This window comes from Lonchura striata, chromosome 14 (genome assembly GCF_046129695.1).
Source record: "Lonchura striata isolate bLonStr1 chromosome 14, bLonStr1.mat, whole genome shotgun sequence".
Taxonomy (NCBI): domain Eukaryota; kingdom Metazoa; phylum Chordata; class Aves; order Passeriformes; family Estrildidae; genus Lonchura; species Lonchura striata.
The window spans coordinates 11992294-12017997 of record NC_134616.1 but is presented as its reverse complement, the minus strand read 5'-3'; the positions used below and the strand labels follow the sequence as shown (position 1 = coordinate 12017997).

At 42.3% G+C, this 25704-nt stretch overlaps 1 protein-coding gene across 9 annotated transcripts in view; it reads right to left on the bottom strand.

The window, feature by feature from the left end:
* PAK3 (p21 (RAC1) activated kinase 3) overlaps positions 1 to 25704 on the bottom strand; it is a 126073-nt gene that overhangs the window by 27459 nt on the left and 72910 nt on the right. For 8 of the 9 annotated variants that reach the window (XR_013340794.1, XM_021547853.3, XM_021547850.3 and 5 more), the window contains 2 exons: positions 9274 to 9470; positions 4020 to 4120 (listed from right to left, as the gene is read on the bottom strand). Coding sequence is in view for 8 of the 9 variants with exons in the window: in XM_021547853.3 (XP_021403528.1) it covers positions 4020 to 4120; positions 9274 to 9448 (276 nt within the window). In the remaining variant the exon portion in view is untranslated. Of the gene's footprint in view, positions 1 to 471; positions 517 to 4019; positions 4121 to 9273; positions 9471 to 25704 lie in introns of all 9 variants that reach the window. The other variant, XM_077786556.1, reaches the window with a different exon arrangement.

The following is a 25704-nucleotide window of genomic DNA, read 5'->3' as shown; positions in this document are numbered from 1 at the left end:
TAGATTCTCTACTGCTAACATACAGAAACCAGGGATTCATAAAACAGGCTGAGAGTTCATCCAAAGCCTTGGATGAATTCTTGAACATTGTATGGGTGAGGCGGAATTTGAAAATCGATCCAATCACTAAAAGCTCCAGCTCTACACTGAAATTCTATTGATGAGAACTTGCTTCAGTTATCCAGGATAGTTCCCTAGATTTAACAGCATGTCATTTCCCCCTTTACTGCACAGCTGACATTGAGCAGTGAATTATAGGGCTCACTGAAGGAAAAATGGGCCACCCCAATCTACTTCCACATAGCTTCTTCTCAGAAATTGTCCACAAAACAATGTGTGACATGGGCCTCCAAAGTTTAGGATTGATGAAAAAAAGTGGGAAAAGCCAAGCAACAAATCTACTGCACACACATCCACCTGCTGCTGCAGTGCTATGACATCTCAAAGAAGCATTTGGGGCCTGTGACGCACCTCTGGGAGCTTCCCTGGGCACATCTGTGAGCCATAGAGATCTGGCTGTAATGGACGTAAATAAAGAAAGAAAAGAAAGTTAAAACAGAATGTGGGAAAACTCAGAAGGTGGTAGGAGGAGGAAACCAATGGGCCAGAATGGGCAAGTCCCATCTAAAATGGGAGTTACGAGGTGGATACCAAATAGATCAGGTGGTAGACAGGCTACAGGAAGACAGATTTAGGAGAACAGAAAAATCACAACTGTTCCAAAGTTTGGAAGCATCATTCCCCTTCCTCTCTCTTTTAAACAGTTTTTTTCTCCTCATAAAATACATTCCTGATAATTAATGGTAATTGACTAGAAAAATTACATGTGATTTCCCTTGTCAATTTAAAACTAAAAAAAAAAAAAAAAAAAAAAAAAAAAAAAAAGGGAGGATCTGGGCTTTTCCTGTTTGACTAGTTTTGAAGCCAGATTACCATTTCTGAATGTCTCTATAAAGTTTTTTCTAAGCTTGGGTGCTCTCCAGCCCTGAGATCACCATTTGACCAGTGAAGACAGCAGATGGTCAAAGTCAGATTGTGAAATCTGGGAGGTTGTGCACTGCCACAACACAAACAATCTGCGTGTGTCAGACTGAAAATCAGGACAATTGTAAAGAAATGCTTGATTAGATTAGGAACGTGCAACTTCTTGGGATCTACAGCCACAACTTTTCTAACTTACTAATGTCATAATCTAGAAGCTTTAAAAGTTTGGTGGGTGACCACATTTTCTTCTAGGTTGGGGATGAGGAAATGGTTTCAAACATGCATGCCTTACAAAAAACACGCCCCAGAGGCCTGCTAACCACACTGTCCTTCATTCAGAAAGTGCAACTCCTTTTTCAAATAAAGGAACATAAAGCTCTAGCAACATGCTCCCACCCAACAGTTCCAACCAATTTTATTCTCCACTTTAAAAGCCCTATTTCTTAGCAAATGTGGTTGCTCCAAGCACAATGAAATGGAGATGTAATATTTTTTCACAATGGACAACACAGGTTGGTGCTCAAGCCTGAAAGCCAGAACTCAGGAGCCCATGCAACTGTGCATTAGGATGCATCTAACAGCAATCCAGGGATGCAGCTGGGGGCGATGGTTTGGTGTCAGAAAATGGCCCAATGCATTGCATATAATCAGGAGAGCAGGCACTACTGGCATGACAGCTGCAGTAATTCAGAACAAAAAACCCATATGTTTGCACATTGATTGGACACTCCCATGGCACTTCCAAACTTTTGAAAGAGGCAGACAGTGTGACCACTGGACAGTGGGAATATCAGAACATGGTATGGGCAAGTGGCAGTCCCTTTGCAGGACGTACTTACCACATGACTACCCAGCTGATACACAGGTTCTATCCAGGTTGGGACAAACCAAACATGCCTAATGTACTGTGTAATGTAGTGCCTGCATCTGGGATTAGTTGGGACTAATATCTAGTTCTTAATGGTGAAAAAAATCCCTTCCTTTGATTGATGATGGGCTCCACTGAGGACTACAGCATTAAGCCCTGTGCTGGAAAGCTGCACATGGGAAGTCACCTGTCCTTTTGGTTAGTTTTGAATTGGTTACAGCTTTCTCAGACTGCAGCACTGCACTTCCACACTTCAGGAACAAGGATAATTGCAAACCAGCAGACACCTCACGTCCAACTGTTTCGAAAGGGAAAAAGGTATTTAAAAAGAAACTGCTACAGCAACAAAGCTGGACCTATTTAGCCATGTAGAATTGATTTGCTTTGTGTTGGTGACATCTGACAGCAAAAAGCCCAAAAGGTCTCTGATGCTAGAGACTGTTTTGAAATACTGGTAGATAATAACAACATTCAAAATTATCCAAACCTTGATCCCTAAAATACAGATATTGAGTGCTTGTGCTTAGAACTGAAGTGTGTTAAGCCTGATGCTCCTCCTTTCTGTTCCAGCTGGAAGGGACATGAACTAACCAAGACCTTGACCACCAGTCAGATTATGAGAGAACATGAGTGTGACCCATTGTGTTTGCCTGGAGTCAGAAGGAAAAATTCTCAAACACAGGACAGAAATAAAGGTAGAAGGCTGAAAAGAAGAACATATAAAAAATAAGAACAGCTGAACGTCCAGTGGGAAAAGAAAGGAAAGTGGGAAGTGAAGACAGACAAGAAGAAGTGATGCAAACATAAAAAGGAGAGAAACAAAAGCATAAAGTAACATACTATGATATAAAGATAAGGAGAATGGCACTGAAGATTAACCTGAACAATAAATTGGAAACAGGGAAAGAAAGAGAGGAAAAAAAGGAAAAACCAGGATAGACACCAGAGAAAACACAATTTTAAAAGCTTTATGCAAAGCTTTTGATCAAAAATGACCACATCTGGACTTTTTAAACATGCATTTAGTCAAGCCCTAGGGTTTGGCACAGAATAAATTTCGAAGAAAGATTTTATGACATCTATTTTAAAAATTCTAATTAACTAGACCACTTATTTTAAATGTAGCTGTATTTCCTAATTACTAAGGATAATTCAATTTCACTACTCCTTTGAAGACATGCTGTAATTAAATGTGTCTTTTTTCTCCTACTGTTATTCCTATTGTTACAATTTCTACTGTAGGACACAGAAAGTTTCCAGCTTTCTGAAACGTTTTTGTGAAACAAAAGTAGCAATCAAAGTATAAAATTATGAAGAAATCACATTTAGGGCTCAAATTCTGAAAATTAGCCATCCTTTGTCCAGGCAAATGAGTTGTCCCATCCTATTGGTGTATGCAGCCAGTCAGCACTAGCACAGCCCACAACAGTGATTACTCAGTCTGATCACTCAGTTCATGGGCACAACGGGTGACAGCAGAGTTGTTAATGCTCCCTCTCACCTCCCCAGCTTAAAGAAAGGTAAGCTCACTGCCATCTCGGCTTTAAGGAACAATGGTTTCAGCACCCTACTAGTAATCAGAGAGAAAAATGCTCTGGAGCCCCCTGTACACTTCAGAGCTTCCATCAGATTCATTTTCCCCAACACTTTGTTGAGATTCGAAAAGCAAAAGCTGACAGCTATTTTATAAATACATAAAGGCTAGAAACACTGATCACCTAGTGTATAAATATATTTTGTAGGATACTAAACTAAAATGAATGGACTTGCACAGTGCTGCAACTTTCTGAGTGTCTCCTGCAGAGCAGCTGGACAATGCACTTGAGGTTGGTTGTCTACTTAAGTTATGTGGCGGGGGGCTTTTTTTATTTTCCCAATGACACTGAATAACCAACCCTTGTAGCAGCTTGGGGGACTGGTAAAAGCATACACCTACATTCTTCCTAGTTTTCATTTCCCACAGACAGTCTGCTGACAATCCTTGGAGAAAAAAAAAAAAAAGGCAGCCTGAATCACAAGTTAAACACTCCAAATCCTAAGCCAAACAAATAAAAGTCTCTTTCTTCACAGCCTGGCTGTTGTGATCTGATGTTTCTGGCAATAGGAGGTTATTTTACCATCAAGAAACTAGAAGTTCTGGTAAGCACAAAATACAGCAGTTACTTACTGTGAATTCTCCAGTGACGGCATCAAATCCCACATGAATGGTGTGTTCAAAGTCTGAAGGAAGAGAGATCTCAGGACGTTCTTTCTCTTTCTTCTTGTTGGCTGGAGGCAAAATGTTAAGCACTTATTTTCTGAACAGCTTTTCATTTAAAACTTTTAACAATCAGGTGTGCTCAAAACAGTGTATTAAAAGTGGAAAACAAATCAATTACCATCCATCCAACTCGAGAAACAGACCTGGGTTAACACAATACCAGCCTGTCAACCCCTCTTAAGGAAGGTCTACAAGGTACTATTTTATTTTGTTTTTCTTTCAGCCAATGTGACTGCTGCCAAAGCAAGCTGTTCATGAAGTAGTCTTCTTAGGCTATCTCTAAACCAGTACAATTTCTATTTGCAGTTCTTCTTTTCACTGGGTTTTCATATCTAGAAACTAACTCCTATTTGACTTTGCGGCTTCCTGCAGAAATAAATCATACAGGACACACCATGTGTATGGGTGTCTGTTCTCCAACATGGTTTGAGTCCATTTCAAAACCAGCCAAATCAGAGGAAAGGCTTTTTTAGGTAACCATTTTTTTTTTCCTACAGGTTCTGTGAAGACCAGCAACTCATGCAGTGACTCCTCTTCCAACTAAAAGGCTGAAACAGCAACTCTCTTTCAGGAAAGATATAATCTGCCCAGCAACAGAATCCCATAAATGTCTTTGGAAAAGCTCTAAGCTCTCAATTAACTAAGACATATGATAATAAAATGGAGGCTTTATTAGTCTCCAGAATTTTTTTTCCTTTTAAATCACTCCACCAGTATTCCCAGAGCATGGAGTATCTTAGTTAAGCACGCAGACTTGAAAGTCAGTCAACCTGCATTTGCTTCTCATCTCCCTCCCTCTTTACAACATATTGAAAGTAACATCACCTGTGGTCATCTATCTCCTGCACTTCTGACTACTGACAAATATCACTTCAATCCAGTTTTATTGATCCTGACAAAGAATGAGTGGAATAAAGGCTGAGGGAAACTGCCTTCACTTTCCTGTAGTGTTTTAATATTATGTTTGCCAGCTCCATAGGTTCATCTAGGGGTCTGATCCAAGGCTAGACTTTGTGTACCAGAAGCCCTTCCAGTCCAAGTTTGTCTTTGCTCAGGCAGCAGCTCCACAAGGCCTCTATTTGCATAGTTCTTACTCTACCTTACAGTCTCCTTTAAGATAAAGATGCTCTGCTCTTTGTACTTATATTTGAAATGCTTCTGCGTTGTTGCATTTTTCCCCATTAAATAATTGTCACCTTTTGTCAGTGCTGCACAACATTATACATTGTTCACTGATGAAATAAAATTTTTATTTAGCATTCAGTAAGATGGTAGCAATATATAAAATACAAATGCAAAGGCTTTCTCCTTCTTTTATCACTAAGATGATATTGTTTAATTTTCAGGACAGACACTGCCAGTTAGAAGATGTCATCTGTGTGTAGATAACAAAACTATCTTCTACCTCCTCATTTGCAAGCTAATACAGCAAAAATTACATGTAAGGACTATCAAATCCAGTTCAAAGCAGCAGTTCAAATCTAGAAGTGAAATAAGGGAGTATATAAAAATGTTCCACCAAAACCAGCATTTATTCATTCTAGGATTCTCCTGCTGGAGAACAAGTGATCCAGCTCATTCTCAAAATCTGGCTCATTTGCTTCATGGACCTGTGATACAACACCTTTGGTCCAAATGCTGATACACTATAAATGAATTACAGAATTAAACATCTCTTTACTATAATCTCACCTCTTCCCAGGGTAAAAACTTTAATGCTTCTATCTGGGCTCTGCAAATCATATAATTTCTATTTCACACAAGCTGGCAAAATAATATGAAAAGACATGACTTCTTTGAAGCACCTAACTGAATGGATGCAAGGGATTTGTACTGAACATTCCTATTTGATTTTCTTGTCAATGCCCCTCACAATACACTCCTGCTGCAGAGTTAGCCACGAGGGCCTCCACACCACCTCAGCACCTATGACAGGTTAAAACAGAGCAAGTAAAGATTGCTTCTGCTTTCCACAGTCTGCACCACCATCATCACCAATCTGTCAAAAGGGCATTTGTTTCAGAGAAAAATGTGACTCAGTTAAGTAGCAGCATTTCTCAGAGAAAGAGGAAGGTTTGACCTCATGCTTACACCTTCCTGTTTGCTCACCTCCTCAATCCCTCTTCCTTCCACTGCCTCTCCCATTTGTCCTCCCATCCTCCTTCCTAATCTGCTCCTCCTGTAGCCTTGTCCTTTTTCCTTCCTCCATTTTTCTTTACTCTGCTGGATTTTTCTCGCTCCCCCTTTTCTTGTTTTTCTGTACAAGAGGTGACCAGATGCCTAAAGGCCAGACTCTGCTCCCCTCTGCCAAGTCTAGAGCTTCAAAAGAAGTGGCATAATTCACCCAGGAACTCAACACAGACAGACATCTGAAAGGAGCATCTAAGCTGTGACCTCCTCCTGACTTCTTGAGGCTGAATGCTGTACAGTGGCTTCATGGAGTCCCCAGTGGGCACACAGAGTGAATTTATTCCACAGCAATCACAGGGGGTTTAATGAAAGAACAACCCTGTATCAAACAACTGGAAGAACCAAGTCATTTCTGCTGAGGTAACACCTCTGCTGAATGAAGCACTACTGCTGTGACTCCACTGTGGCTCCCATCATCACAATGATCTCTGAGGCAGGAAGACAAATTTTACAGCTCCAGCAGAATAGGTTCAGCTCCTTGTTCCACACAGATTGCCTGCATGACACTGGAAACTTATTTCAGTTGTCTGCCCTGGTTTCCTGTCCTCAGGAATGGCAGTACCACAGCCCAGAGACAGGAGTGAGGGGAGCTATACAAGGAACATAAGGGGGTCAGATGTTATGGGAAGGGGCAGCACACTACTGCTTAAATGGTTTATTTCACAGATATAAATGTAGATCCACAGAAGGGCTCCACAGAGCCATCAGTGGCTTGCCAAAACAAGGTTTTAAACACAAGTGCTCAAATTCTAACTGAAAATGCTGCACTCCAGCAGTGGAGGGACTGCAAAAGATTCCTGGTGCCCAGGCACCGCAGTCCTGACACACACCACAGCCTTGGAGAGAACACACTGTACCATATCCATCCTCACATCCCTCCTGTCTGGTGAGCAAATGAAAGACAACAAAGTTCCTGCAGGCTCAGGCAGAAATACCCTGCCATGGTGTTTTCTTCACATTCTAGTGACTTGCAGCAGTAATGAACTATGGATTTAACACTGTGATGCTGCAAAGCACTGTACTAGATGAGAGCAGACATATCCATCACCTGTTTTATAAGCAGGAGTCTCAAAAATGTGTCACAGAGTCTATGAAGCACACACAGGCCAGCTGATACCCTGACCCACAAACCAACCCTGCAGTGAAACTACCTCAAGGGACTTGGCCAGTCAAGTTAAACTTCCTCCATTTATTATTTCACCTCACAAAATTAAGCTATAAATCTTACCTGACTTTTCCTCATGGTCACATTTAAAATCATGACACTTGCATGTTCCCTAAGATTGCTCTGACTGGTAGTTAATTTCATTTTTAATGTCACTGATCATTTCCAGGAGGGGTTGTTTCTGGGTCTCCCCTTCTCTGCATGCATTTTACACAGCATCTCCTCATCAGGAAATGTTTCCTCAGAACAGGATAATACCATCCTGCTAGCACTTAGGGTAAGAAGTGATCCAAGTTTTTCCAGGAATTAATCAAGCTGGGAGAAACCTTCATTTTGTCCTTTATGAAGAATCATTTGAAAATTAATTTTGTTCCCAGAAGGGGACATTTGGGGGAACAATCTGCAGAGTGAACTGGCCAGGTCTGCTTAAGAAATGGGCCCATCCAGTTACAGCCCTCACATCAGAAAAGTCATCAAGATTGCTCGTGGCTGAGGGAAGGAACGGGATTGACACTGTGCCTTCTACTGCCTGGGAGGAGTTTTGAATGCCAGACCATCTCCAGCTGCTCCACACAACCTCATGAAGCCTCATGAATCAGGCAGCACAGGTAAGCTGGAGCTCCAAGGGAATGACACAGTTGCATAATTCTGAGCTCTCCTTGGAGGGACACTGAAGACAGAATCACGCCTGAGATCCAGCTGGATTTCATGCTGCTGACCACAACCTCTGAGTCCAGCATTTCAGCCAGTTTTCAGTCTACCTCACTGTACACTTACCTATACTGTACCTCACCAGTCTGACTGTGAGGATACTGTGAGAAGCTCTGCTGAACACCTCACTAAAGCAGAAGTAATAACTACTGCCCTCCCTTCACCACCAAGCCTGTCACTTCAAGGTAAAAGGCTGTCAGTACAGTTCAGCATGAATTCCCCTCCACAAATCCATGCTGACTATTCCTGACCAAGTTCTTATCCTTCATTTGCATGGAAATGGTTTCCAGGAGGATTTTCTCTACCACCTTCCCAAGGACCTTCCCGATCTGGCCTGCACTTCCCCAGATCGACATTTGCTTTGTTTCCATCATCAGGAATGTCCTCCAGTGACCCCAACCCTCCAAAGATAATCAAGAGTGGCCTTGCAGTGACATCAGCCTTGCAAGTGCAGCCCATCGGTTCCCATGGCACTAGAAATAAAGAAGATCCCTTCCCTTAAACCTGTAAATATGCTAACTCAAAACACACTCCTTTCCACAAATGCATTTCAAAGAATGCAAAGGAAATGCTGTTTGCTGCATGTTTAAGACTCTCTTGCTGCATTCCACACCTAGCTGGTTATAAACCAAACCATTCTGAATCCACTTTCGCTGCAAAAGGAACAAGAAAGAAGAGCTTTGTTCCTGTTCTTGGAATGTAAGTGCATTTAAAAAAATCCCAAAGTGTCAGGCATATTGCCATGTCACTTCTGGGAATGTATTTTCACAAGGACACATCCTCATCTCTGTATTTACTGCTAATGCGAAGCAAAATCCAAAGGAAAGGATTCCCCAGTATAACCATAAAGTTATTTTTAAAAGGCAAGTTTCACAATGTGTGCACATTTTAGCGTCTTTTCATAGACAAGAAAGTAACTGACTGAACACCTCCTTCTCTTTTGAAATGTGTTTCTAGAGTAATTGGAACAGAAGGATTTGGGACCATGGCCTGCAACCGAAACAGAGAGAAAAGTGGCAGAAAATAAACACGAAAACCAATGACCACCAGAAAGCCCAGAGAAGGAGCCCCCCATCTGCACTGCTGATACTTTACTTTTATCCCCTCCTCCTGGAAAGATGGAGCGCAGCCTGGCTTTCTTGTTCTTCTCCTCGGGGGCCATGGGAAGCGGTTTTGAGCTGTGGTTTAATGCTGAAGAATCGCGATTGTTGCTGTTCATTCTCAACGGTGGAGCTGGAGGTTTCTCTTCAATATCCAGACTATCGGACATCTTCAGCAGCCCTCACAGCCTCCTGCAAAGCACAACACAAAACACGCCTGTCAGGGGAGGATGCCAAGGCTGGTGGCTTGGGCAGGAAAGAGGGCACAAAAAGCTTTCTGGTGGCATGAGAAAATCTCTCTGTTAGAAGTCTGATCTGAATAAGGTTGCTGCTGTTTACTGTAAATAAAGCAAGGTATTACCATTAAAATACAGTTTTTTCTGTATCCCTGTTACACATTTTTGCAGTTTTTATTTATAATTATTTCCCTGTAATTGTTTGCAATCCAAATTTTCCTCTCAAACAGACTTCCAAAGTAAAAGTTAAATGATGTACTGAAACTACCTGGCATTGTAGTCAATTATTTTTTATTATGTAAGAAACAAGGTCCTCGTTGAGGGGATATAGGTAGCAAGCAACACTTCATAAAATTAACTGGTTTAAGACCCAAAAATAGAGTATAATTTCAGACAGATCAGAAATTATATGGGCTGTACTTTTTAAACGTTATGATACTATAGGCATCTTGTCAATGTGGCTCCTTTTAGAAGAAGGCACATGCACATCACTGTGAATGAGTCCTGGATCTCTCCTCATGCTGATTCACAGGTAACACAAGCTATTGCCCTCATTAGCTACTCTCTTAAATTTAAAGGGAAGCAACTTGCTTTTCAGCTATAGAAGATGTAGGGTTTTTTTCAGAAGTATGAACCAAACATGGTGACTGTCACACAGAGAGAGGTCCTGAAGTTTCAAACAGCAGCTGCTCTTCCTTTGGTCAAGTAAAGCTGCCACAGTTGAGAGGTTTTGGGGTTGCATGGCTGGTCTTGGGTTGCTTTTGGTTTTTTATTAGAATGGAGAGTAACATTTTCAGCAACTAAATTTATTTTGATATAACTGCAATTTTTTCAGATTTATGAGTGGTACATTAATAGGAAATAATGAAATCCACATTGCATTAACTGCTGCTACCTTACAAGTAAAAGCTAAACAACCAACTGAAACATTTAGATATGTTCACTTTAGACTATTTTTCATGACATGGTTATTTTAGCCTTTGTTACTATTTTAAAATTACCACACATAAAATAATCACATTTTCAAATTACTTGACTTACCTTTTTAATTTCATCTAAATTAAATCCCAAAAAGCCAGATTTGAGATTAAAAACACCAGTCCAGTGAAAATAACAACAAATGAAATATACCATCAAACCTCTAGTTTGCATCTGTCCCTGGATATGTAGATCTCCATGGGATCCCACAGACCCATCCCAAGGTCACACAGCTGAAAGTCTAGCAACAGCTGGGTCCCAGTCCTGTCCCTAGTACAGACAGCATGGAGCAGTGATCCTGGAGATCCCAATTCACAAACACACACCTGAAGCTGCTACTAACTCCAGCTGCTCACCTCCATCAGGGGAGCAGTTTGAATGAGCACCTTCACAGCTGCCTCCAACTGGTTTGTGTTAAATTAGTGACCTGGTAGTGTTCACCATCCTAAGAGGATGTGTATCATAGGCTGTTCAATTGCCAGACCTCCCCTACACCATGGGGTTGCTCACTTCCACCTGAAACTGCAGGTAACACTGAACCCCAGGCAGCCACTGACCAGGTGGTGTTCTCTAGAGCTTTGCCTTCAGGCCTAAAAGCATGGAAAAGATCACACACATGTAACTAATGGAGTCATGTCTTGGAGGCAGCTGTCAGAGAGAAAGATGTGTCTGTCATTTGGACACCACCATCTGGGAAAGCACAAGTGATCCTTCAGAAAAACCATGGTCCCCAGCATGTGTCTGACTCCCAAGAGAAGGCTCTGCTCCCACAGTCCCACTGTCCAGGTAAAAACATGCTCTGGTGATGAAGGAACACAGCTCACCCTCCTGTAGAAGCATGTACACAGGCAGTAAAGTGCTTTGTATCACCCAGAAACAGCAGTAATTGTGCCCACACCAGAGTTTGTGCCAGTGTAATTTTCAAGTACAGACTAGCCTACTTACCTAGAGAACTAAATGCTTTTGTAGATTGAGGTCAAACAGTTAATATTACTAATCTTTGTGATTTCCATCCTGAAATGCAGAAGGTTTTCTAATAAGGAAGCAGGGAGGGCAGGAGCAAATAATGAAAACTACTGTACAGTACCAGGGAGATCCAGGCATGCTCTGTTTGTTATCCTGGTGAAGAGAAGGTCTGTGATGCCCAGGTTTCTGTGCAGACTTCCTAGCTTATGAAGCCCAGCAGAGACATCTGGACACAGCTCTCTGTTCCTCCAGCAATTCTCAAAGACCAGGAGCTTAGGCAAGCAAGGCTTTTAGTTTCTCTTTAAGCCACCTACAAATAGTTTTCCAGTGCCAAATACAGCCTTCCCTCCCAGGATGATCAGTGTGAAGATGACTACAGAGCACCAATGTTTTCAGCTTGTTATCAAAAGCAAGGCAGTTATGCTGAGGAGCCCATTATAGGCCAGAGTTTCAGTTGTGCCTCAGAATGGGACAACTGTACCTGTCACTGCATCTATTTGTAAACAATGCCAGTCTGCTGAAATAGGTCCTCCCGTGGGATTTCATCCCACAAAGAATACTATTAACGGTTCCTGGCCCAATTTGCCTATGATGTAATTATTTCCAAGATTTTGAAAGGAACACTATATTTTGTTCAGAGCTGTTTCAGGCTCAGTTTCAAGAACTGTACAAAGCTCTTTTATTCACTTCTAAACCAGAAAAAAAAAATGTGGGGGAAGATAGCCTGGAAGGTTTAACGGTTGATATTAACTTTCTAAAACTGGTCTAAATCAAGACTAAAGCAAATCACAAAGCAATACACACCAAGAGACTTAAAATTTATGGTTTTCCTGATCAGAGGAATCTATCTGCTCTTCTATTCATTCTAATTTACAGATTTTTCATGTACCACTGCATCATGACAAAAGAACATTCACTATCACATAAGACTGTCATATTTTAAGAGTTTTGTACTGATTTACTCCATCCCAAACTTGGAGAAAACTTATAATTAATGCAGGGCAATAAGATATATTCAGCTGGGAAAACTCTCAGGTTTACATTGCAGAGAAATGTCAGTTCAAGTTATACTCCATTCTGGGGCCAGGTTTTCCTGTCATAACAATTCCCTGGTCCTGCTAATCTACTTCTGACTAACTCCATCAAACACACTTTCCGTCTATTGGAAATTACTATGGCATATCCATATATTCAGTCAATCAAATTCTGGTTTTATTTCTCTTTCTCTTTCTTAACTTCTCTCTTTTCTTTTTTCTATTTCAATTTTTTTCCTTGCTTGGGAGTTTTGAGGTGTAGAATTTTTTTGGTAGGTTTGTGCTGGTTTGTTTTGGTTGGTTTGTAGGCTGAAAAAACACAGCTACCGGAGCACTTGCCCATACCCACCAGGGCCATGAGAGCCACCCAGGCTGTCAGCAGGCACAGCTTGTAGAGAGGCCAGCTGGTGCTCACCAAGAGAAAGGAGTGCACAACCAACAGGATTTTCCTCATCTCAGTCCTCAAGGACTCCATTAGTGCAACCAAGGCAGTGCTGGTAACTCTTTAAAAAGAAATTTGTAAGATAATCACACTTGTGCAATATAGAAGACAGGTGACCAACAACTACCCAGTTCCAGAGAAAAATCTTGTCACTGCCCATGGGCTTTAAGGAAGCATTTAAAGAGACAGACTGTTGTACTAAAATGCAAGAGTGTATTTGAGTGTGTTAGCTAGAGCTTCCCAGCCAAATGGCAAAAGCTAAAATTAAATTCTCAGCCAAGTCCGTTCCTTCTACAGAAACATTATAGGGTTATAGAAGATGACCCAACATCCATTTCCTTCCTTCTTATCTCTTCCAATCACCATTTTTGTTAAGTGAGAAGACAAACACTGACTTTAAATACATGGCATTCAGCTTCTCTGTGACTCAATTCCCCTTTTGTCTTGTAATATTTCTGCATCTAGTCCTTGATATGACAGGGAGGAGAGGAAGGAACATATCTGAAGCACTCAAATGTCTTCAAAACATAATATACACAAAAAGATCTCTTCAATTTAGTTCAAGTTCAGAGCAGAATCTCATGCTGGGCCTTGATCTCAGTAAGCTCTTCACCCCTGTGTATCTGGGGAACACTGTGGGTAGATCTTGAATAGCTTTCTTGGGTTAGCCCTGAATCTTCAAACACAACTGGTTCCAATTAAAACTCTCAAATAGTATCCTGTTTGCAGAGACAACTGGTGTTTCATTTCCAAAGCCTCAGAGATACTACTGCAGTTTGTGATGCAGCAAAACTGTCTCCAAGATCACTTGACTGGAAGGAACCATGCCAATTTTCAGGCAGTAGCTTTGCAAATGTAACTTGAAGATCCAAGGCTCACTCTTTGTTTATAAATACACTTCCTGCAAAAATATATTTATTACTTAGTTGTATGGGCCAAATTTTGCTCCCAGTGACACTTATTCATTTCCAAAAATCAATGGTGATGTAACTGAGAAGGATTCTCTCTAGATATTGAGTACTGAGATATTGTTCAGATATTTACAGAGTACTTCCCAGCCCAATTCAGACCTGTATCTGCTCTCCTACATCTGCAAGTTTACTTGCAGTTTTCTTACAGCTCCTTTGAAGAGCCGACAGTGAGTTGGACAGAACAGATACAGTCATAATTTCACTGCTTTGGTGGAAGATGTTTGCTGTCTTCTCTGTAAAACTTGGATAAGTTAAAATGCAATATTGAGGTTTTTTTGATAAAAAATGGCCATATTCAGCATCAGCTGAAGCAGAGACAACCCTGTTTGGGTACTCAGGGTCCGTAACACTCCCAGGCAGTCTGTGCTCAGCTGCTTCCACCCTCGGGTGCCTGCAGACTGTGCAGGGGCAGGCTCTGCAGGCAGGGCAGACACAGCCATGGTGCCCTCTGGAGTGAAGACATCCTTTCTATCACCTCCTCCACATGCACATGGTGCAAAACAGCCACTGCATCCCTTCTTTACACAGCCCTGAAGAAAAGGCAGCATTCACACAAACTACAGAAGGAATTATAACCCTAGAAACAACAAGAACGCTTCCCTTTCATACAACTGTTTCAAAGCACAATACAAACATTTGCCAATTAAACTTCCCCATTCCCCTCACAGCCAGGTAAACATGCTCTGAGCTGAACAAATTATTCAAACTGAGTAATTTCTTTGATGAATATACTCTCTGTTCCTGTTTGCAAACACCCTGTAAGCAGCTTATGATTTCCTCCAATATATTCATTTATTCAGAAGTTATCCTCTGTACTTGCTACAAGCAACTTTTGGCCTCTGAACTAGCTGTTCATAAGAAGCTCTCTGTGTGGAGGGCATATTTTGAATTCAGGTTGTATCCCAGTAAAACTACCTTGGTCCCAAAGTACTTGAAATGGAAACATCCATTCTGAGATGGGATAAACAAACTTCTGTTAGGAATTGTAGCATTAAGTGTTTTACATAGTGACTTATTAATATTGGTTTAAAATTCCCTCTTGACAGTGTACTTGTAGCAATAATGAATACAGAATGTCAATGAATACAGAAAATATATTCATGCAGTAGATGTGAATTTAATGGTTTTAACTAAACATTTCTTTGAATTTAAATTATTTTGTTCTTTGTCTGGACCTTGAATACCCAGCTTAATTGTTTAGAGCTGGGAATGAAACAGTGGAGCTTGTCACAACTGATGGAAATAACCTGAAAATATACTTTCCCTCTTGCTTAATTAGCATTCAACAGCATTCTCAGTTCATGACCTTCAAGCATCCATCTCCCCTGTTCAAACACATCATCTACCAATGTTTCTCTCCACAACTCTTCAACTCTTTCTCTGCATACTACTAATGCATCCACAGGCAACACTTTACAAAATACATCTGGCTTTCATGTCTGAACAGCCCTCAGCACACCCACTTTAGGCACCTCTCCCCACATGGTGAAGCTGCTGCTCTGCAGACCCCCAGCACCCCAGACCTGCTCCCACTACAAAGGCTCCTTACACAGGTTCACTCTTCCAAGTGCAACTAGTATTGTGACTTGCGCAGGTTTTCTCACTTTCCCCTTCTGTACAAAGCTGTGGCTGTTCAGGCCATGGCCTCAAAAAAGCAAAACAGAATTACTTTTGCAAAGTAAAGCCAGCAATATTTAAAGTTAGCTGTATATTTAAGAGCTGTGCTTAACCAGTGCCTAATGTGAGATAGCATGAACAAGGGTGCTGAGGCTTCAGCATGGCTGCAGGACACTATGAATAAAAAACTGGAGAGAGCTCCTCTCCACCTGCTGGAGAAAACCCCTAGCCCAAAATATTTTCTTTGTGGGTGTTTTTTGATCACATCAAAACAAAAGCAATCCATTCAAATTGTGCTCCTGCTGGAAACCTGGCCACTTACTAAACCAACTGAGCTTTGGGATGGTTACATGACCTGGGAGGGGAAGAAGTGTGTGTACAGAGGGTGAGCAGCAGGGAAACAGCTTTCCCCATTAAAGCTTGTCCAGGCATTCAGTAATGACACATCATCACAGCACAGCAAGGAAAGGAAGGACATTCCTACAGGTTACATGAAGTGAGCACCTCGCAGCACTGTAAACTAGTGACTATTTTGATACAAAAAGTGACTTCTTATGACAAAGAATATGGGTATGTCCATATTCTTTGTCATATGCAGAAAAACCAGCTGGATCACATGGATGCTCCTGCCATCCAGAGAGAGCAAGGGGAAAACTTCCACTCTCCTGAATGCCTTGGGAAGAGCCACCAGCACCTCCATCCACTCATACCCAAACCCAGACAGCTACATGGGTATTTTTGTCATGTGTTTTTGAATCATTATTTGAAACAAAAAAGTTGTGCTCTGTGTTACTGAATCTGGAGACATGCCAAGACTGACAGAGCAATGGGCATTCCAGAAGCAGCTGAAGGAAAAACAGTGAAGGACACCACAGATTTTTATTTTTTTTTAATTTCCTAATGTAGTAGGAAATATTTCTCTGGGATAGATAAGAAACTATGAAAAAGTACCTAGAAAAGGCGTTTATATGCAAGAGAAAAAAAAAACACTCCCTGTTTTGCTTTTTATTTACACAGCTGAAGGGCTCCACAAAGCCGGAAAAGATGTCTTAAAATCAACTGTACCTCTCAAATATCCCATATTCAACAGGAATGCATCCCTTGCCCTTGTCTACACATGAAAGAGACTGTGTGAAATGAAATGTGGATTTAAACCATTGCAGATAGACTGAAATAATTCTCCATATGGACCATATTATTCCTAGTTCAGAGCTTAGGCCTAAGGTTCACTTTTGTTCTCCAGGAGGACTCAAACGTAAACAAATAAAAGCACTTAACAGAGACACCAACATCACAAGTGCCTCAATAAAAATTTTATTAACTGAATTCAGATTAAAAACAACCAAGACAAACGGTTTGAGTTCTAATTTGAATCAGCAACTTGGAGCTAACCTTGAAGCACTGTCCAAGATCACGTATGAGATGCCAGCCCTTACTGTAAGCCACAGACAATTAAAATGGACCAGTCTGATTCCAACCCACCTGACGGGCAGCAATCCCTCACCACAGGAAGGCTCAGTAACAAATTGCTGGATCTTTGGCAGGTTCAAGCTGAACACTTGTGGCTCACTTAGCTGATCAGTCAAAGCCCAAGAGTGGCCCAGGAAACCCAAATTTGCACTTGCTCCTGAAAACACTTAAGAGTGCAATAGCACCTTGAATTATTAATCTGCCAGGGTTAGAACAATATTCATATTAATATGGTGGGAAGCAGACTCTCATTACATTCAAAGATCCCAATTGTTGCCACTCAGCACAAAAATTTCATCCCTTCTCTCATCTTCTCTGGTAAAGGCATGTTTAAGGTGAATCTACATTAGCCTAGCAAGGTAGCAGGCTACCCCACATGCTCCACCTATATGTGAAAAACGCCCAGGGAAAATCATGCTGTGAGATTGCAAACATTTTCTTTTACACATCCTGGGTGTCCCTTTCTGCAGAAGACACAAAGCTCCGTTACACTGATGTACCTGGAACCACATAAAGGCCATGTCATCACTTTATGCTGTCAGGAATACTCTGCTTTCTTCTGTCAACACAGCTTCAGGATGTGCAGGTTGAACTGCTGGTTCTTCTGCTGGCCTTTGACAGCTCACAAGTCTCTCCACCACGTTCTCCTGCCTGCTACCTGCTCTTCCCCACTTCCTGTGCCTCCCTGCTGGTTTGTCTCCAAGTTCCATGCACAAGACCATACACTGGGCTCTGTTTATGCTCTCAGCAGAGTGACATTCACCCACCAACCTCACAGAATCATCTTAAAATGGACCCGGAGCATCCCAAGACAGACACCTCATGTTTTATTCACACAGCCTGTCCTGCTGCAGCACAGGAAAAGCTCACAGCACTACAAACCACCAGCACAGGAGCTTGAATTTGGCCACTCTCAAGCAGAGTTTTGATCCACAGCTATACCCAGGCTAAAAAACAGCAATCAGGGCAAAGCAATCAGAGGGCTTGGCAGATGTAAGCTTGCTCCTATCACTAGTCTCTCTCTTATCTTGTAAATGGTATCAAAGGAAGCCTCTTCTTGCTTGGACTTCCATAATAAAAAATAGATATATAAACAAGTCCTTTAGTTCATATTTTTGGGCAGCCTAAACTCCTACTGAACTCCAGCTGGTGCACTAAGGCTGTTTTTAATAAGCCACTTGTCATCTTGCCTATTACGTTCTTCATTTTGTTTACATTAAAAAAAATCCAAAGTTTGGAAGAAGAAGGAAGGGTAAAAAATAATAAAGGACCAGTTTCCCTGGTTTCTCTGCAGGTGTTGTTGCTTTCTCTGCTTTTCCACAGTTTATTCTCTGCTTGACACACCTCCAGAAGGTGTGCCATGATAAACACAACCTACTGAACCCCCAGCCTAGCACCACTCCAGCCCACACTTACAGTGCTCACCAGAGAAAGAGCCACGGCCCTTTTCCCTGCAGTGGTCCCCACAGGCAGGGCAGGAGCTGGTTTTACCTCAAGAGGTGTGCAGCTCTCCAGGAAGGCAACAAGAGAGAAGGTAGCCTGTCCTGACTACAAATACATGCTGATAAACCCCTGGCCCTTGGCTCAGCAGACACATGCAGGCCAAGCCAACAATTACCACAGAACTCTGGAAGAGACAAGGAAGCAGCAATATAATGCAATAAGTGAAACTTACAGTTTCCATTCCTAGCACCTTCTACTCGCCTTTTAGCTCATTTTGCCTTTGCAATCATTAGCTGAGAAACTTGCTGTAGTAAACAACACTAAACCCAGAAGATCAATCTGATGCGAAAGACTGAACTCAAGGCTGCTAGGCAGAGGTGGGAGAAAAATCTCACTGCAAGAAGCAAAAATAAGGAACAGGGATTCCTCTGGATATAGCTACTGGGGCTGGATAATGACCACTAATACGGAAAGCACAGGATCGACCTGAAACCTCCAAATCCCACAAGCAGAGACAGAGACTGAGACCAACACTACACAAGAAGATTTGCTGTACCAATCTTCTCAAGGCATTATGGTATGTTTGGAAGGACACAGCTTCTGCCTCCAAGGAAGGAAAAGGCAAAGCCCAGGCTGCGACATGCCTTTCATGTGGGAGGTGAGTATGGTCCAGATCTTGCATCAACTCTTTAGGGCACTAGGGCAGGAAGGCATCGTATCCCAATTTACTTCCTCGGGGACAATGTTTTGCCTTTTATTCTTTGCCAGGCCTTTTATTTACAGCTGACTAACTTCATATATCTAATATTCACCTGCTACGTTAGTGATCTTATTGTGCATAATGGCCTATCTACCTTGGGGGTATTATGGATCTGGAGCAGGCAGAGGGGGGAAATGGAGCAGTTGCTGCATGCACTTACTCATTTCTAGTTGCCAGCAAGACCTTGCTTCAGAGCAGCAGGATAGGAAGATTAGGAGAACAAATATAAAAATGCTATTCTTAAATAGGTCAGGGAAGAAATTACACCTATATGCAGGAAGCAAAACAAGATCCACACACAAAATCTGTTGTTTTCTCAGCTACCACAATGGTATGGTATTTTTAAACTGCTTAAACAGGGAATCAGCATTTAACGCTTCATTGCTCAAAAAATCATCTTCTGCTTCAGAGTAGTGAAGCAGTGGAGATTCCTTCCTGCCTGACTTCACATTGCAACAGGAAAACAGTTCACTGTCCTCTTATGACCTAAATTAAAAAATAAAGATGTTTGGGGATCTAGTCACAATTCCTCTGCACTTAGCCTCCTGCAGAGAGTCTGCAACCAACAAGGTAAGGACTTGGAATGGGACAAAAAGTTCCCAAAGGTGGTGGCATCCAGGACACCTCAGCCTCAGTCCCTGGATGGGAGAATACTTGAGCCAGCAGGGACTATTCTGGTTTTGGAAATCACACATGCTACAAATCCTAGTTAGAGCAACTGGTGGGTATTCACACTTCTGGAATTCATTCCGGTTTCCTGCAAATTTTTGCTAGGTCAAACAACTGACCTCCTCTGTACAACCACAGATGTCTTGCCTACAGAATGTGGAAGCACTTTTCCAAGTCACTGGTGTAAAAGGATACAAAGTTTTTTAAATAAGCAGACAAGAGCCAAGACATTTCCATTCCCAACACATCAGGGTACTCTCATCTCAAGATCTCTGTCCAAAATGTGTAGAGCCATCTGCAACAGTTCCTATAAAAGGGAACTGCCTCCACTGCCCAGTAAATGCTTCTAAAGCAGCCTTAGATCATACTGCAAATCTGTACAAAAGTACCAACTCCCAGAGCAGCAGCTGACACTAATGCCATCTTGTAGCAGGTCAAAGGCAGCATCAAAAATAAGAAACCATCAAAATGCATAGAGCATAGAGGAAAGAGAACAATAGGACCTAAAATAGAGTTCCTGTGCCACACACACATCAGACTTATGGCATAAAAGCTTTGCAAAGAAACTTGTTCTTAAAACAGTCCATCAGCATTTACTCTGCTGCTGGCTGAAGTCTACTACTGTCTGACACCTCTACTTACCGTTTACAACTTCAGGCTTTAAAGAAAGCTGAAATACATTAATTGAGGCTTTTATGAGGCACAAAATGATAGCTGCATTGTTACATTTGTAGAAGAGGAAAAACAGGCTGAGAAATGGGGAGGATATCAGAGAAGCAGCACCCAAGGAGAGAAGTTGCCCAAGAAAACCTTAACAGCTCTTCTGCCTGTCTTTATTCCTCAGTCAATGCAAACAAGGGCAAAGGGTCTGGAGGTGCACTGCTGTCCCAGGCACAGATCCCAGGAGGGCCACACAGCCTGCTGAGCCTGTGTGAGGGCACTGACAGAGCCAGCAAGGAGCAATGCAGCTGCAGTGACACAGATGGCTCGTGACCCTCCAGCTTGGCCAGCACACACGGGATGAGAGGTCTCCAGGCTTGCTTCATACAGAAGCACAGCTAGAACCTTCAACAGGCCTGTGTCCCAATGTGTCCCAGTATGGACAAACTCCAGCTGACTTTTGGAACTGGAAAGAGCATTTCCATGAGCACACAAACAGAAGCAAATCTGCTGCTCCTCAGCAAAAACTGCCACCTCAAATGGATGTCTGGCTACAAGATGCCCACATCCACAGTGACCAGCACAGGCATATTCCTGTCCAGACCCCACTCCAGAAGTAACAGTAGAAGCAATGGGAAGATAGGACACACTGCCAGCCTCCAGGCTCACAGCACCCTCAGCTCTGCCTCATGACAGACCATTGCCTGGAGCTGGTCCTCACCAGGGGAGAGGAGCAGGGATCTGCCTCTGGTTTGGTTTCCTTGAAGAACATACTGATAGGCAGAGCCATGTGCTGAGGGTACAAGCATGGGACACCTGCCATAGACTTCACAACCTCGGACAAGTTGCTCACTGTCTTTGTGTGTTCTTTATGGTTCTGTGAGGAACTTGGCTCTTTCCCTTGCTGTTAATGTAGATAAGAGGTTGCTTCTATTTTGCTACACCTATAAGACTTTAAAGAATCTAATAAAGAACCAGGTTAGTTTCAAAAAAACTAACAGGAAGAAAACAGGAAGTACTGGGGGGATACCAAACCTCTGGAAATGCTAGATTGCTAGGAATAAAAGGCTAACAGACATGAGAACAGAGCCTTTACACTTATCTGTCCTTGAGGAGGAAAAGACAAGAAAACTGGAGGTAAAATAATTTTACTAAGTGGCAGAAAATGATGAAAAATGAGCAAGATGTTGTTGCCAGGGTCAGTATCTAAAAAAAAAACCCCAACCCAGAACAACTGATATCATGTCTGATCTCAGACAAAATGAACCTGTCTAAAGGCACTATTGTTTAGGTAAAATCATGAAGCAAAGATTAAATGCTCTGGTTACAAAGCTGTGCATCACCATATCTGTGTGTGACTGAAGGGATAGCAGAGGTCCCCCAGTGAAATGGGTGACAGCCCCAGATATGCACTGTAAGAATGTGACTAAAGGAACACAGAGCACATGAAGAGGCTGCCTGTGGTCTGGAAAGAGCAGAGTACAGAGAGATATGCAACAAGAGCAAGGCTCAGCTCAAAAAATGGGGTAAACACACACAGAAAACAGAATGCCTTCACAATGCAGAACGTGAATAACAAGAGTGAAGGCAGTGCCTGAGGATGATCCTGTAGAAAGAAGATCTGTGCAATAAAACCTCAGCAGACTCTCAATAGCCAGGCTCTGCAGAAGAAGCTGCCAGCTATTCTACAGCTATGTTTGCTGCTCTACCATTAAATCAAAGATTAATCTGATTCCAGCTGGATTGTAGAGCCAGCTGCAGTGATAAGAGGCAATCTTAGATGGGAGAAATGCCACTGAATGCTGAAAATGTAGAATAAAAAAAAGTTCTGAGATCAGTGGGCAAATACAAGCTGTTGATAAAAAAGCCCCTCACAAAATCAGAAGTATTATCACTTTAGCTTGACAGAAGCTGACAGACAGAACCATCCACTGCTTGGTAGCAGGACTATGCAAACATGAAATGATAAACACATTTGATAAAGAAGTATTATCACTTTTGTAGAAACTTATGTCCCTGAAAGGCCTTAAAAAAAGAGGTTTTGATTAAAAAAAAAGTAACAGAAAAGAAAGACCACAGAATACACTAAACAATTAAAAGCCACACTAAATTACAGGCCACAAAAACCAACCATTATCTAAGAATCATCACTGAGTGAACTTATTCTCAGTGAGGTTAATTTCCTGGCCTGCATTTACCTCTGAGGCCTTTAAAGAAATTCTTGGAGCCAAAGATGTGATGAACATCTTGAGCTGCAGCAGCTCTGCAGACTCTGAAGTCTGGGAACATCTGAGGCCATCAGCACACACTGCAGTGCTCAGAGGCAAGCACCTCCATCCCATGGGTTTCTCTGCAGCAGTGGGTGGGGTCAAGGTCACTGCAGGGACCCTGCCAGACATGGGTCTCACCCCAGCCAAGGGCTGCTCATCATCCCTCTGCCTCTCCTAAGCAGGGCAAGGCTGGAGGCAGCCACAGCCAGGAGCTGGGGACACAGCACAACCCCACGGCCTCTCCCTGGGCTGGGGACCTACATCAGCCATTGTCCCCTCAGCCACTCAAAGAGGCTGGTATACAAGAAGCTGCTCTGCTGCTGGCTTGATTGTGTCAGCTCCTCCCTAATTTACAGCCTTGGGCAGATGCCTGCTTTTCCCTGCCCAGCCCTGAGGTACCAAAGTCCTACACAGCAGCTCACAGCAACACCCAGATGCCTCAGCAGCAAACCTAAGAACAGCAAGTATGGAAAGCCAGCGTCCCATTCCATTTACCAGGTGATGCCTTACAGCTCACAAAGAGCATTTCCTCAGACAGAAAAGGAGCCAGGAGCTACACTCCCTGGAATGTGACATGTTCATGCACACCTTACCTAGTCACCAGCCCTGTCTGGGTCACAAGCCACGAGAAAGGACCATGAAAACAACCCCATGAAGTACTTCCAAGGGATAATTGCCCTGTTCTTCAAAGAGCATCAGCCTTCAGCACTTCCTGGTGGTCACTAATGGCAGCAAAGACATGCAGGAAGGGCAACTTTACAGAATGACATGTGCATGTCCCAGTGGAGGAGAGTGCATTCACACACCAAATCATCACCTAATTATAATGGGAGACTCCAAGTGATTTCAGAGTGTCACAGTCAGTAATACAATACCATCTTGTACATGTCACGATATACCAGCCAGCATCATCCTCGGAACTTCTGTCAACAATATGCACCATTAGAGTGTCCCTGTCCCCAGTGAAACAAGTTACAGCAAGAAGTAGTTACTCTTACTCCGCAGTCTTTGCTAGGACTGCTTGACAGATTAGAGATCCGCCCCACCACAGAGATACACAGACCTAGGACAGGAGAAAGCTACAGTGGAAAACCTGCCAAGGATCTACTACTGTAAATGTTCTGAGTTTTATTTATCACTTGTGATACATTTCAGAAAGAAACTTAAGAGCGGACTCTAGAAGAAGGCAATGACCACCCATCCTATTTGTTTAGTCTTTATACCTGAATGAAAGTATCCACTTAATTTTAAGAGATGAAAAGTTTTTTTGCAAAATTAATAGCTTCTTGCAGCTCAAACAGTTTTTATTTGTCATCAGAAACAAAATAAACCAAAATAATCTTAATGTACTAGAAGAGAGAAAATATTTACTTTGCATTGAGTAAACTTTTCCCATGGTACAGGCACAACTGTAAACAGGAGGAAATATTAAGAGATATGGTAGAAGCTGTTTGCAACTACACACTTCAAAGCCAAAAGGGATAAGGAACTGGATCTCCTTCCTTCAGAGTAAAGAAAAATTGTCACAAAGAACCACAAATTATTTACTAAAGAGAGTATGATACCACAGGGAAACAAAACAAAACCTGAAGTAATCTAGATGTAGACATTTCTAGAGATTCAAGAGAAACCAGGTAACAGTACAGGGAAGACAGCTCTCTCCTTTATTATCTTTAATTCAATTCTGCTTATCAGCCCTGTCATTACAGCTAAAAGTGCAAAGACTTTAGGACATTTCAAGTCTTATTCAATTTCCACCAAAGTATCTGAATAGACTCCAGTAATGTTGTATCAGATTTCTACAGACTCTTCCAATCTGCGAGCTAAACACTCCTTTAAGAACTAAATGAATTCAGCTTCCTTGCCTTTGTGAGGAAAAGCCCTGGCTGCTTGCCCTTTCTGTGACTCAGACACACTTGGCCCAGCCATGAGAAGGGCTGCATTCCCTCTGCTCCCACCGAAGTCAAGGGCATCTCTCAGGCTCTGCACGCCAAAAAACAGGCTGCCTGCCACAGGAGCCAAAGCCAAGCTGCCAGCTCATAAATGCACAAACCCTGGGAGGACAGAAAGTGTGAAGGCAAAGCCCGTGGCTCAGAAAAGGCAGCCCTGTATCATTTTCTGGGCATGCCAGGCACATGGCAGTCCTGCTGTACCAGTGGGTACACTTCTCCATCTCATCCTGGGACATGCAAGTCTAATCTGGGCTGATGCAGGATGGTGCACACAGAACGAGCCTCTGCTAGAAAATGTGGGCCATCACATCATGGTTTATGACTATTTCACTATCTTCAGATCCTGTTCAGCCTGCAACAGCTCCTACATAAATTCAACATTTTACAGATCTTGTGCTGATATTACTTTCCGTGTTTCAAAATATTTTAATTCCATTGTCTAGAAAATATTCTTACAGAACGCTAACATTTTGGGCATCTGAAGAGTGATTTATTTCAGGTTTATGAAGTCCTTCACCAGCTACAATTAAGTAATTCCACTAATCTCAAAGGACTTCTGGAGTAATCAGCTAAGTCTTATTAGACAAATCACACACTTGTCTGTAGAGCAAGGGCTAGAATCCCAGGCTTTCCACTGCTGGAAGTCTCAGCCTTTTAGCCTAAATGAGAAAAGGTACTATGGGCAGACCCTGCAGACTTTACACACCGCCTGTGCTACACAGAGCTCACCCTCAGCATCAGAAGCTGAATGAAGCTGACCTGAGCCAGCCAGAGCACAGGCACCACTCTGCAAAGAGCTTACAAATCAGGAAATCAATACACAAAGATCAAATTACCATTACAAATTGCCCTAATAAATCTATGGATGCAAAAATGATACAAATTAACAAACAAGTCATCACCTCTCCCTGATATACACCTCCAGAGCCCAAACTCCTCCTCTTGCAACCCAGCATTT